The sequence below is a fragment of the Apis mellifera genome, linkage group LG7, assembly GCF_003254395.2.
Source record: "Apis mellifera strain DH4 linkage group LG7, Amel_HAv3.1, whole genome shotgun sequence".
Classification (NCBI taxonomy): domain Eukaryota; kingdom Metazoa; phylum Arthropoda; class Insecta; order Hymenoptera; family Apidae; genus Apis; species Apis mellifera.
In genome coordinates, this window is record NC_037644.1 from 8,639,290 (window position 1) to 8,654,359 (window position 15,070).

A 15,070-nucleotide genomic window follows, 5' to 3' on the forward strand; every position below is an offset into this window, starting at 1 on the left:
TAAATACGCGATAATTTAATTAATATAAAAAAATCAAATAGTATATTACGAAATAAATTATTAATGGAAAAATAAAAATAATTAAGTATATTAAGTTTAATATGTTTATATGTTCATTTAAGCAATTTTACAAATAAAACATAGCAATTAAACATTTATATATATATATGTATATATATAATCTAATTTCTTACCAAGAGAGTCGGATAATGAAAATGTTAATATTACTATCTATAATTGCTATACATTAAAAATATAAAAATTATATCATAATTAATATATTTGATCATAATAATAATCTCTATTTGTATTATTTGTAATAATATTAATGAAGAAAGTATTAAAGTTTTTATAATACGTATCTCTGAACGGTCGATATTCTACGAAAACCATTGTTCGAATGCAATCCAATGCGAAACATATTTCTTTAGTCAGTATTATGAAATAATACGAATTAATGCATTTATTGCTATCTTTATTGTTATTATGAATAATCATTTCTTTAATTAACAACTTAATATAAGAAATAAGAAATATAATAATGTGAAAACATTAAATACAAAAAAATTCGAATATACCGCTATAATAGCAAATGGAAGATTATTTCCCGCCGTTGGGAAGAATAGAAAATCAATAATAGTTACCGGCCTTACCGACTTTACGATGACGAAGACCCTAAACGACGCAGTTTCTCTTTTATACGTAACCATCTTTCTCCTTCCCGCGTGTAGAAAATTCACAATTCTCCATCTTTGCTATACTACAGCGCCGTATGTCCGCCATTGGTCAATCGTCGCTGCCGCCGCAACCGACGCCGCCGCCATTATAGATTCCGTTGTGTGTGACTGAGTCTCGTTCTCCAGAGTTTTCCAGGGAAAACTCTATTTCTCCTTGATATTAAAGGTGAAATATCTACGTAACAAACGTGTAGAAGATTTCAAAGAACATCAAAATGAAAACATATAGCAGAAAAAAGGGTGATAGCACGAGTAACGTAATCATTCATGTGAACGAGCTGTGCCGACTGTGCTTGGCAAAGGAGGAGGAGATGGTGCCGATTTACGACGATGAAACTATTCCCTTATCTTTACGAATAATGGCTTGTGTTAATCTGGAGGTAAGTTTGAAGATTTAATTTAATAAATATGTGATAAATTTAAGTTAAAATTGCATTAGTTAATCATCTTTCGTATGTACATAAGAATCTTATCGAAAAATAGGAATCTAGTTTATCTCTCTGCGTGAGATTCTCTTTGTCTCTCTCTCTCTCATTTTTACCCCACTCTTTGATTTTGCTCTGTATTTGTGAGGGTCACTTACACATTCGATGTAGGTATAAAGGAAACGTTTAACCACAGACGAGGTATAGAACCGTCTATGATTTAACTTTAGGTCTCGGGCAACGCGCGACACACTGCGCAAAGCAACTACCGGCTTTACCGAGTTATCGACTTTACGTTCACGATATGTCGACGCCACCTTCCCTTTCATTACAGGAATCTAGACAAGGCGTATCATTGCATTACAGATCATTTACCCTATGGATTTATAGAAATCTGTAATGTTATAGCCAATGTATTAATATTGACACTTCATATATGTCTACTGAACTTTTTCTTTTTAGATATAAATAATTGTAATATAAAAGTTGTAAATTAAATATAAATATAAAAAAGACAAAATATCTAATATTTCTTTTTACTAATATTTCACTATATAATGAATATTTTTTTTGAATTCATTATACAATTTTTCAATATTTTCATTATCTCCATTGTTTCAAAATTTTAAGATTTGAGATATAAGTAAACATAAAACATAATTTAAATATAAGTTAATATAATTTAACATAATTAAAATAAAAATGTATACAAACTTATTTTTATATATTGCTGAAAAAAAATGATTTGCAAATATTTAAATAATTATTATAAATATTATAAGATATATTATATTGTAAGAAGTTTATATATAAGTATTTAATATATTAATGGAAAATTAATAAAATTTCATACATTGTAGGTTTATGAAGAAGATGGTCTTCCAAATATGATTTGTCATCCATGCAAATATCAATTAGAAAAATCCTATCAATTTAAGAAAAAATGTGAAGCTGCTGATGCAAAACTTCGTAAACATATGAAATTAATTCAACAATTAACTGGCCAAAGTGAAGAAGGAGAAAGTCAGGATAGCAATAGAGATGAATTAAAAGATTCTTCTAACAGTGGAAAATCTAAACAAGTTAAACAATTATTGGCTGATTTAGTTTCAATTAAAGGTAATAGTGGACAAAAAGATGGAGATCCGATTGAAGTGACAGAAGAAGAACTTGTTGGTGGTTATATTTTAGGTATATTAAAAGTTTTTATTTGTTTTTAGAATTTAATTAATATATAATTTTTTTCCAAGTTTATTTTATAAATTATTATATTTATATTAAATATAGGAATGAATTCTGAAAATATAGAGATGGAAGAAACAATGTCAGAAGATCCAGAAAATATCACATTAGTACCTGCAGAGGAACGTGCTGCTAAAGCACGTTGCACAATACGTACATCACGTATTAAACAAGAACAAGAATCAGAAGATGAAGCAGAAGAAGTACAAAGAGCAATTGCAAATGCTGATCATAAAAATGTTTATATGATGGAAGTTACAAGTAATTCAAGTCAAGGAGAAACATTAAAATTACAACCAATTGGTGATACCATGGGTAATACAAATTTTATATATATATATATATATAAATGATTTTTATACTGTGAAATTTTTTTTTCTTAATGTATCTAAATTTTTTATATAGTTGAAACAAGTGAAGAATTAAAAGTATTTCAATGTGATAAATGTCCAAAAGCATTCACCAGAAGAATAATGTTAAAAAGTCATCAGTCTGTTCATTCTACACAAAGAGGTTTTACATGTCAAGCTTGTGAAAAATGGTTTCCTACTAGATCAGCTTTGGTGAGACATGAACGTACTCATACAGGTAATTTTAATTATTTTAAAAATTGAATAATTATTATATGCATTTAAATTTTCATTTTTAAAATTATATTTTATATAGGTGAAAAACCATTTGGTTGTAATATTTGTCATCGCGCCTTTGCACAGAAAGAAATTTTACTTCGCCATCTCATGACTCATTCTGGTCAAAAACCATTCCAATGTCAACATTGTGATAAAAGTTTTACTCAAAGAGAAGCATTAAAAGTACATATGAGAAGGCATCAAAAATTAGATCCAAATGATATTCAATTGCATCATTGTCAACTTTGTCCTAAAGCTTTTTGTCATGCATCTGGACTTAGCAGACATTTGGTTACACATACTGGTAGAACATATAAATGTGTAGAATGTGAAAAATCTTTTACCGACAAAAGTTCACTATTAAGACACAGTCGTATTCACGCACCTAAAAAAATATTAACAAATTAAATTTATCTTAACATATAAATATTATCTCATTTACAATATCAGTCAACATTAAATTAAAATTATGCAATATTTCTATAAACATTTTTTTAAATACATAATATAATTTTTTTTAATCTCTTAGAATAATTTATAAAACATATCTTAACTATAATGATAATTATGCACTAATTTGTTCATTATAATTTCAGATATATTTCTATATTCTATGTTGATTATGTTTTTCTATGTCTATATCACTGAAATAGAAAACCAAAATTTAATATCATATTCTGCTTTTCTTTAGAATTAAAAAAAATCTTATAAACATAGATTTAGAATTTTTTCTGTTTTAAGATAGAAACATTTCTTATTTATTATAATTTTATATATTACAGTTTTTTTTTACATAATTTTTTCTTTTTAATTTATTATTTAAATTCATTATTCAAAGTTAAAAAATTTATATAATGTATATAATTTTTTAAAAAGTAAATTTTTAACATTATTACATTAACAATATGACTTAATTATTAGTTTATATACAATAATATGTTGAGTTTTTTAATAATTGCTTAAAAATATTTTAAATATTAGTAAAATGATAAAAAAAGATTTACATAATCTGTATGTCCCATTTTCACCTTAAAATTTTATTTTATAGTTATAATTATTAGTTTTGAAAAGTTATCAAATTATATTGCATATAACGAAATTAACAATATTTAAATATTTCGAAATATTATGAAACATTAATATAAAAGTGTATTTTTATAAAACAAATATAATTTTCAGCAAAGTATTTTTTTCATCCTATAAATAAATAATATTTACGTCTAGAAAAAAGAACTATATTTATATATCATCTATATTTATATGATTTTTTTTATTCTTAAGAAAAGCATAATATGATTTCAAAATTTGATTATTTATTATTTTGTATTATATATATTTGGAATTTTAATAATACTATTTTCATATTATTTTTGAATATTTAAAATCACATAAAAAATTATAAGTATATAAAATATAATTCTATTTCATAAGAAATGTAAAGTTTATATATGTATCTCAAATTTGATATTTTTTCTTTTTCATTATATACTATTATGTATATATTATATTTCAATAATGTATATTGTTAAAATTATGAATCAGTAACAGTATTTTAACATATTTTATAAAAAGTTTTTTCTTTATTCATATTTTCATGACTGTATTGTATATAATTCCGTGAATTTCTATGTATATATATATATTATTATAAGAATATAATTAAATATCTTATATGTCTTTTTACATTGTTTTGATTATTCCCAATTAAATTTAAAAATAATATAATTATACATAATATATTGTACATATTATAGTAAAAATATAAAATTAATAATTCGTAAATTTATGCTAAAATTATAATTAATTATTTAAAAACAAATTGATCTAAAAAATGTGATTTAAAAAGAGCAAATATATTTTAACAAAAAAAAATCATATATTTTTTTTATTTTTCCTTATATCTAAAAATATAACGATACGAATATATAGTATTACGTTTCATATGTACATGATATAATTCATTATAGAATATTATCATAACATATTGAATAAATTTGTAAAATTCATAAAAAGTTTATAATGGATGAAATTATTAAAACGAAAAAAGTAAATGCAAATTATTTAATTTTAATTGTTATTTTTATCATTATTCATCTACAAAATTTAACTACAATTTATTATACATGTTGAATCATAATATAATATTGCAATTTATCAGAAAGGATTATATTCAGAAAATTATGAGATTTATTCCATAGATATATTTCACATTCGATATATAATGTTAAGAATACTACATAAATTTGTACAATAACAATTTACTAATCATTTATTTATATATTCAAAGTTTTATCGATATATTTTTCTGCTTTTTAGGCAGTGTATTTAAATATCAATAATTGATAATTAGTATTAATGATAATTAATATATTAATAAAGATATATCTAGGATAAATAATTTTATACAATTTTTAAATGACACTATATAATACAATTGTGGTAAAAATAAATAACATATTTTATTTAATATATTAAATTATTGTATCTGCAATAAATTTTAATGTTCTATAATTTATATTATATAATATTATATTTTTTAATTTTTTAAAATACTACATCATATATATTTCACATTAAAATGTAAATATTAGAAAATAAATACTAATAGGCTATATATAAAGAAAGTTATTTTTATATTCTTTGCATTATCGTTAAGAAAAATAATTATGAAAATGCAAAAGTTATTTATTGACTTTCTTTTACAGCTAATCGCAATTTGCAATTTTGTAATCTGTGCAACAGAGCTCCAATTTATATGTAAATAATTTTATATAATTATTTAATTATAAAATATCAGGAGGAATCGCAGAAGGTATTATAAATAGTTGGACCAAAAAATAAATAAAATCAGTGACAATTTAATATTTTATTAAAAAATCTTTTTTTATTATGATTTGCATATAATCTTGTGCATCTTTACACTGCCAATACCATTACACGATAGATCGGTACATCAATCTAACGGAACGAATTTACTAAATTTTCACATTTACACTTCTGTTGTTCAAAATACGATAACGTCACAGATCTTCGCACTCTAAATTGGAAAAATCGTATAATTTTCGAGCTCCGCCACACGATCTGTATTAGACCTCCATAAAATAAGGTCTAACATTCGATTTTGTATTATTTGCTATACATTACAAGATCGAAAATGTCTATTAAAATTATCTAATTAAACAAAGCAAAGAGGGAAAAAAATATATATATATATGTATATAAATATATGAGAGTTAGTAGTATCGCCATTACTTAAATTTAAATATAATTAAAAAATTTGTTATGTTTTAATTAACAATCAGATTTAAATAAATGCGATATTATTAACTCCTCGTCAACATTATACTGCATATGTCACAAATGTTTAACTATGCAAAAAGTAAGTTCGTTTATAATTGGTCGCTTTAATTAATTCATTTTCCCACTTTGCTAAAATTAATGTACATAGTCGTTACCAGTTTATATTTGCACTCGAACGATAAATAATTCTAATGAAGAAACATACATGAAAGCACCATTATTATTAATTATTGAATTTGCTAGAATATGTAAAAACACAAGTTATTAAAATATTACATTAATATTCTCTAAAAGGAAGTTGGTCAAACTTTCATGTACGTTCATATAAAGTACTAAAACACTGTTAAAAATTTGAGAGAACGTTTTCATCTCAAATATTTGCTTTGAGGCACGGCCCGATGTTGCCAATTTATACATTTTTGAAATATAGATTGTTTTTCATTTTAAGTATTATTGTTCTTTTATCATTTTTTACTTCCAACACACACCACTTACAAGCCACAGTAATGAATTGCATCACTGAATAAACTACTTTACTGTTACGAATACATATGTAGGATAAGATACTCATAACAGGTTTAGTTTAGTTTATTTTTCCTCATTGTCAATAGTTTCATTATATCTAATAATCGATAAACTTCAATTCAGTTTTCAAATAGTAGAGAAAAATTGACTGCTCTTGTCTGCATACTGGATAAACAAAATTTGTACTATAATACCACATAATACCAAGTATCTCATGATGTGGAAAAACCTAATATGTCATTCTTCTTGCTAGTACTAAATTGGCAAAAGGAATTGATGGACTTGGCGAAGTAGCGCGGAGGTCGGAAAATCTCGAAGAACGTTTACGAGATATATGATTATTGAGAACGACGTTTTATAATAAGAAACGTCAAACTGATTTATCTATATTCTCATCAATCGAGAATTAGAGTTTTTGGCTGTTCCCAAGTGAATCCTTCTCGACCGAAATGTCCATATGTGCTAGTTTGTTGATAAATTGGATTACGAAGATTCAACTCTCTAAAAAATGATTATATTGCTATTTATAATATTTAATCAAATTTAATTATTTATTATTATATGCAGTGCATCATCATTATATGCATCATAATTTTATAATTATTTATATTTAAAATATTATTATGATATAAAAATATATCATACTTACTTAACGATTTTCCCAGGTCGTAAATCAAAATTTTTATTAACTATATCTAAAAGTTCGTTTTGAGATAATTTAGAAGTACCATAATCAAAAACTGTGATTGAAAGAGGTTCTGCTACTCCAATAGCATAAGAAACCTAAAAATTTGTTGTAAATATTTATATTTTCATTAAGAATATTAAACAAAGATATTAAACAAATATTTCATTAATAATAATAATAATAATAAAAATATCGGTAATTCATACTTGTACAAGGCATCGTCTGCAAAGACCAGCTTTCACCAAAGATTTAGCAACCCATCTTGCTGCATAAGCAGCAGATCTATCAACTTTTGTGAAATCTTTGCCAGAAAATGCTCCTCCTCCATGAGCTCCCCAACCACCATATGTATCAACTATAATTTTCCGACCAGTAAGACCCGCATCGCTCTAATGTAATAAATAAACAAATATTAATATAATTTACAAAAATTAATTTAAAATTATTAATTAATTGAATATAAAAAATATGTACTTTACCTGTGGACCACCAATAATAAATAATCCACAAGGATTAACATGGAAGATTGTTTTATCATCTAAATACCTTGCTGGAATTACTTCTTTGATAATTTTTTCCATAACTACTTTACGTAAATCTTCCAAACAAATTTTTTCACTATGTTGCAATGACACTACTACAGTATGAACCCTTATAGGTACACAGGCACCATGATCCATTACATATTCACAAGTGACCTATTTTATAATTTTCAAAATATTAGAAATAAAATATATTCAAAAATATATATATAATTTATAATAATTATTATTATTCTCAGTAATATATATTACATCATGGCACTCAAGAGTAGCAAATACTATGTGACATCATTGAAAATATTAATATAAATTATTAAATTTATTTAAATATTATTAAAATATATATTGCTTCAATTTATTAATAATCATACTTGTGTTTTTGAATCTGGTCTTGCCCACCATAATTCTCCGCTTCGCCTTAATTCTGCAATTTTCTGATTTAATTTATGTGCCAGGACAACAGTTAATGGCATACATTCATCGGTTTCATCTGTTGCATATCCAAACATCAGACCCTGAGATAATAATTTGAGTTATAAACTAAAATTTATAAAATATAAACTTGAAGCAATTAGAAAAAGATTTATTGTGCTTTTAATTAATTTGCAATATTGTGTAAATTCTTAATATAGGAGATTAAGCATTAATAAAGTAATAACGTGCACACAACATACAGTTTCAATATGTTAATTCACATTTGAAATATGCACATAACTAAATATATGATATACTATAAGATTCTTAATAAAATATAAGAAACTTAATAAAATACAAGAAAGGTGTCACACAGAGCAGAATTACTAATCAATATTGGGATAACTATATACAATATTTTTTAAATTAATAATTTTTGTTATATAATAAAATAATAATATAAATTTGAGAAAATGAGATTTTCAAAACTAATTAAAATATATTGGATTTTGAATCAGCAATTATGAGAAGAACAATATGAAATTACTTCAGTATATAGAAAAAATTTAAATATAATCATGAAATAAATAAAATGTTAATAAATATTTATAAAGAATTTTTAAGAAAGAGTAAATATTAACAAATATTATAACATATTGTAAAATCATTTTTTTAGCACAAACAATCAGATAATTAAATAAAATTAATAAGATAGTAGAAGAAATATTAAAAAAGAAATATATTCTAAGTTATCAGGTAAGTTCTAATAGTTTATACATGCTTTCATAATAACTATGAACAACAATTAACTATTACTAAAAAATGAAAGGTTGATATAATAAACCTATATATAAAACAAGAAGAAACATGAAAAAAGAATAAGCTATACAATATTACTATTAAAATTAAATATTTGTACAACAAATATATAATAATGATATAAGAATATTCTATTACTGCTATACATAGAAAACAATTGAAAATAGGGAAAACAAATATATACACATTATTCAGGAAACTAAAAAGAAGCAACTATGCTAGGCAATAGAACAAAAAGAAGAACAGAAAACTCGAATGAACAGATCAGAATACTAATTGACCTGATCTCCTGCGCCAACTTCTTCATCACTACGGTTTTCATGAACTCCTGCTGCAATATTTGGTGATTGAGCATCAAGCGCCAATAAAACACTGCAGAGCTTGAAGTCAAAACCTGCAGAAATTATATGAATGAGATATAAATATTCTCTACCATGAATATCAACACTTTCATTACACTGATGTTTCACTGTATCATATTCCAGTTTATTCTGCTATTTCAATAATATTTCACAATAATAATGTTACCTTCTTGCTTTGGAAAGAAATTGAAAATATAAGTTATTTTAATGTAATTATATATAAATACCATATAAATTTTCTTACAATTAATATTATATATAATTTTAAAGCTAATAATAATTTTAAGCCTAACTAAAATATTCAAAATAAAATATTTTTTTTTTGAAATATTTTTATATAGATTGATATATTTATATGTTATAATAATTATCATAGAATTTATTTATATATGAAACTTCCTAATAAAATTTCTATGTTATAAAATATATAATTTATATTTGTATAATTATAATACTTATTTATAAACACAGATTCACTCACTCACACATAACATAAGGAAATATATGTGTAAGAATTCTATAAAATACATTATAAGAAAGAAAGAAGAGGACAAAAAAAATTTTTTAAAATAAAAAAAAACAAAAAAAAAAACAAAAAATAAAAAAGAGAGTATGTTAATGAATTATATGGCTGCTCTGCGGCACGGGCTGAGAATGGGTTATGTACCTGATCACCTGCACCCAAGTCCTTCTCTTCCCTGGCCAAATGAACACCATCAGCGATATTTGGAGATTGTTGTTCGATCGCCACCAAAAGGTTCAACGTATGCCAATCGAATCCTGCCACGATCATGATATGCTTACGTTACATATTCATACGTGTTCTTTTATTTATTTTTTCCGAAAGATAATGAACAGGATATTGGTCATCCAATCGATCGAGTCATGGAATTTTCTCCAACAATTTATTAACGTGTATGTAGCGTAAAGCACATCTTTTTATAAGAACTTGAAATTTTTCATTATTCTTTTATATATATATATATATGTATATGTGCGTTTGTATGTGTGTGTATATACATATATATTGTACATATCAAAAATATATTTTTTAATTTAATAAATAAACGAAGCATTCTAAAAATTTTTATATTTAGAGCTGGAAACTTTCGTGCCATGATTCGATCGTGTATTTATAAAATTTAATTCTAAAGAACCAAATGAGGCGAATTTTATGAAGGATAAGATAATAAAAATATCATCCGGCCACAGGGCATATATATATATATATATATATATAAGTTAGAAATTTTTTGTTAGCAAGGAAATTTTTAAATGTTTTAGATGTATAGATAAAATAAATTTAACAAAATTAGGGTTATAAGGGATTTAACAAACATACATCACTGAAAAGAGGAAACCTAAAGAATAAATAAAAATATTTTTTACCTTTTGAAGAATCATCATATCCAATGTGTTTAACAGTATCCCGAACAATTTTTTGATAATCTACCACAGCTTTTGATGTAATTTCTCCACATAATAAAACCATCCCTGTTTTTGTCACAGTCTCTAAATAATTTAAAAATATGATATATATATATATACACATATAAATATAAAGATTATAATTTGATGAAAATATTTTATATTTAGTAATAGTAAATTAAGTTATATATATTATATTAAGTACTAGGTCCCTTCAGAATTCTATGATTCAAAATTAACTCAAGGTCATAGTAACTAATTTATAAATAGAGGTTATAGCACCAACTGTTTCAAGTCATTAAAAAAATTAAAATCATTTTGAGAAAACTCACCACAAGCCACTTTTGCATTCGGATCTTGCTTTAAATGTGCATCTAAAATAGCATCACTTATTTGATCACACATTTTATCTAAAAAAAGAAAAAAAAAATAAAATAGCTTATAATTATAAAATAAATAAAATTTTTTTAAAATTATGAATAATTGACTGTTTTTATTCATATATGTGTGAATTTCATGATAAATAAAACATATTCATAGAAACAATTGCATAATCATAAAATCAAATATATGCTATATTATTAATTGATTCAAATTTGGTATATACACGTTTACAAAATTTTATTAAAATGGATTATTGAAACTAATATTATAAGATCTATTCTACAATAAATCGAACAATATTTAATTATTTTTTTCAATAAAAAATTTTAATTTTATTTTAAATTATATAAAATAAATAATGTGAATTAAAAAAATTATTATAGTTCAATAAAAATTCATGATTAAATAAATATTAACTACTTTAGAGTTTACACGTGTAAAAGATAATTAGTAGATAAGTAATATAAAAAATTGATGAATTATATAAAAATATAATTATATTTAATTTTAATAAGTTAAAAATATACAATTAGGTTAAGAAAAAAATTTTAATATATATGTAAGAAAAAATACATATAATAAAAAATTAAAAATCATAAATTGTAATATTAAGAAGCACATGGCGACGCCGGAGTACATATTCGCTTCTGCTTGATATCAGTTTTAAAAAATATAGTTTTAGTATCTAAATGAATCAATATTTGATATTTTATAGATATTAAAAAGATAATTGAACAATGAATAAATCGCAATATAATACCATCCCCACATTTCGAAGCTTTTAAGGAAAGTAAGAAAGCGGGAAGGAAGGGTAGAATTGCGGCGTGCGCACACGGTATATATGTATGATCCGTTCATCGAGTTTCATGGCGGCACACGCGGCTCTCCGACATGGAACTCAAGACGAAGTCGTACAACATCGGAAATACAGAAGAGTCATGAGGTGAACGCATGCTTTTTAAGGTTCCTACCTGGATGGCCTTCACCAACGGACTCCGAAGTGAAGAGAAAACTACCTTCCTGTTGTAGCTCGGGTGGTGTATGCCCGTTAGCATATCCGTTCATGTGATGAGCGGTCTCCGGCATTTTCTTTCTTTTCGTGATCGTGGATATAGACTTCGGTTTCTTTTGTCTGCGTTCCAATACTTTGGCCACGTGTTGCAATTTTATTGACACGTTCAGCTCGTTCGATGTCGCTAATACTTAGAGAAAATGAGAAAGTTTAGTCCGAACTTTATATCCTACTTTGGTTTCGCACGAGCGAACCTTACACCAGCACAGCACAAAACGTAATAGTCAGACAAGCGCGGAGCAAATGCACTATTGTACAGTGTAGAAAGTAAAAGAGACTCCCCACTCTGTAGTGACCGCTATTTATAACCTCGGTACCTTCGTTTCGTTCGGCTAATTTCGAGTCACGTGACACTCTATCACCCAGGAGATGATGATCGGCGCGGAATTCGATTAAATTTGTGTGGATTTTGTTTTTACTTTTCACGTTTTGATGTTTAATCCCGATATTTAATATTCCTGTAAGAAAAAAAAATCATATTTTATTTTTATTCTACATTTTACAATTGTAATTCAATGATTTAATTAATAGTATGATTTTAAAAATAATTGAAAATTGTTTATATCATAATAATTAATATATTATTATGTCAATTAATGATATTTATATTTATTTATTATATATTAATAAAAATAAGAATATAAAATATATATATTTTTTTCAATATTTAAAAAAAGAAAAATTTAAAAAAAAATATCTCTTATCTAGAGTTGTATTTTTTATCAATACATTTTTTTTTTTAATATATATATGAATCTGTAAGAATGTATGTATCTGTAAGAACAAAATAGCTTTATATATAATAAACTGTTTATGTTTATGTAAAAGTTTAAAAGTTTTTATATTAAATAAAATTAATATAACGAAACATTCGTGATTTTTAATGATCACATATTTTCACTGATAATACACTCATTTGAATTTATAATCTCCCATATTAACCATTATCTTAATCAAATTAAAAATATTCGTCACCTCGTTATAATATAGCGTCTTGATTCTATAGAAAATCACTGGTTATTCGAATGGAAAACTTTCAAAGAATAACCGGATAATTGTATATTGAACTTTGAGCTTTGAGTTCAAGCCGACTTGAATTATCAAGCTGCTGTACGTTTTGTATATTTTCTTCGAAAGAACAGAATTGCTACTGAGTAGATGTATCATTCGGACTTTTATATGTTATAGCATCTCCCTCCAAGTTGAGAAATACTTGAGTGGGGTTGAAGAAAGCATTCATATAGTAATGTATGTTGAAGGATGTAAGTATTTATATATATATATATATAGATATAATTGCACAAGTTTTTAACAAAATATTAAAGAATCCTAGAGTAAAATAATAAAGCGATAAGATATTTTTTATTGCAAATTCTGTTATTTTCAAGAAAAAGAAAAATTCTATACATAATTAAAGAAAGTGAATAGTGAAAATGAAAAGAAAAAAGAAAATTTGTAAAAACTGATGAAATATGAACAATGAAAAATAATCAATACAATTTAATTATTTTTAGTAAACATGTTTCGTTAACAAAACATTGATATATATATGATATATAATATTATATACTATATAATATATATTTCAAAATGTATTTCAATGCAAATGTTTCCATTCTTTTAGTTATTTTTTAAAGTTAATTTTATAAAAGTTTTCATAAAAATTCTTGTTAAAAATCTTGTTAAAAATTAATAGTAAAAAAATATTGGAATAATTTAATAATTGAATATATACAAATAAAAAGATTGATAAATAAATTTTCTATTATCTATTATTATTGCATCATATTATTTAATCATAAATCGATTTGTAAAGTATTTCAGTTCGTAAATAAATCAATTTAAATTTTAAAATTAATATTTTTTTTTTATTTGAAAAATTGATAAAAATAGATTTTATCATTCATTTGAATTATTTAAATTAAAGATCATTATTTAGCTTTATCTTTTTACTCTTTTTCTATTAATAAAATAATATTATATAATAAAATAATATTTTATCAACATTAAATTATTTAAAATTGAATAAATTTTTTATAAATCTTTCTATATGTAGAAACTTTTATATCTTTTAGATTTTTACAATAAAATTTACGATAAATATATATATAATTATTTTTTCTGAAAATTTTAAATTTTTATTAATTATTATAATTAATTTTATATTTAGTTATTTTATTAATAATAATAATAATAATAATATAAAGATTTTAAATTATGAAATGAAATCATAATTTTTTTTAAATTAATATTTGGTATTAATTTTTTTTCTTTATATAAATAATAAAAGTTCAAATTATTTATTTTATTAATTTTATTTAATTTAATAATAAAACTAAATAATGTATTAAAACTGTTGATTCATATTAATTTATCACTGATATTTTATTTTTAATTTTTAATTTATGTTTGTAATGTTCGTAATGCAACTTTCTTTATCAAATTGAAGTTATCTTACGATACTATAACATATTCACTACGTAATTACATTCTATTATACTAA

The 15,070-nt window shown here is 23.6% G+C and overlaps 2 protein-coding genes across 4 annotated transcripts; one reads left to right on the forward strand and one right to left on the reverse strand.

Annotated features, from left to right (window-relative positions):
- Nucleotides 1–767: 767 nt before the first annotated feature.
- Nucleotides 768–3,513, forward strand: LOC725515 (zinc finger protein 543). Of its 2 annotated transcripts, none has more exons than XM_006564267.3 (5): nucleotides 768–1,117; nucleotides 2,023–2,353; nucleotides 2,471–2,719; nucleotides 2,810–2,992; nucleotides 3,071–3,513. In XM_006564267.3, exons 1-5 carry the CDS (start codon nucleotides 953–955, stop codon nucleotides 3,439–3,441), a joined length of 1,299 nt encoding a protein of 432 aa, XP_006564330.1. In that variant the 5' UTR covers nucleotides 768–952; the 3' UTR covers nucleotides 3,442–3,513. The 2 variants fall into 2 exon arrangements, with proteins under 2 accessions (XP_006564330.1, XP_006564329.1); XM_006564266.3 differs by having other exon boundaries at nucleotides 2,450–2,719; nucleotides 3,071–3,512.
- A 2,367-nt stretch (nucleotides 3,514–5,880) lies between these two features.
- Nucleotides 5,881–13,718, reverse strand: LOC551102 (S-adenosylmethionine synthase). 2 transcript variants are annotated; one of them, XM_006564268.3, is made up of 10 exons: nucleotides 13,543–13,718; nucleotides 12,467–13,025; nucleotides 11,444–11,521; nucleotides 11,073–11,195; nucleotides 9,603–9,715; nucleotides 8,460–8,603; nucleotides 8,026–8,244; nucleotides 7,753–7,935; nucleotides 7,508–7,641; nucleotides 5,881–7,359 (listed from the first exon to the last, which is right to left on the reverse strand). In XM_006564268.3, the coding sequence occupies exons 2-10, from the start codon at nucleotides 12,579–12,581 to the stop codon at nucleotides 7,254–7,256; spliced, it is 1,215 nt and encodes a 404-aa protein (XP_006564331.1). In that variant the 5' UTR covers nucleotides 12,582–13,025; nucleotides 13,543–13,718; the 3' UTR covers nucleotides 5,881–7,253. The 2 variants fall into 2 exon arrangements, with proteins under 2 accessions (XP_006564331.1, XP_006564332.1); XM_006564269.3 differs by lacking the exon at nucleotides 9,603–9,715 and adding an exon at nucleotides 10,351–10,463.
- Nucleotides 13,719–15,070: the final 1,352 nt, after the last annotated feature.

Coding starts and splice junctions, on each gene's coding strand:
- LOC725515 (XM_006564266.3), top strand. CDS start 953: ATGAAAACATATAGCAGAAAAAAGGGTGATAGCACGAGTAACGTAATC. Junction 2,354..2,449: donor TGTTGGTGGTTATATTTTAG/GTATATTAAAAG, acceptor TATTAAATATAG/GAATGAATTCTGAAAATATA. Junction 2,993..3,070: donor ACATGAACGTACTCATACAG/GTAATTTTAATT, acceptor TATTTTATATAG/GTGAAAAACCATTTGGTTGT.
- LOC551102 (XM_006564268.3), bottom strand. CDS start 12,581: ATGCCGGAGACCGCTCATCACATGAACGGATATGCTAACGGGCATACA. Junction 11,196..11,443: donor GAATGCAAAAGTGGCTTGTG/GTGAGTTTTCTC, acceptor TAAATTATTTAG/AGACTGTGACAAAAACAGGG. Junction 8,245..8,459: donor GACCAGATTCAAAAACACAA/GTATGATTATTA, acceptor ATTATAAAATAG/GTCACTTGTGAATATGTAAT.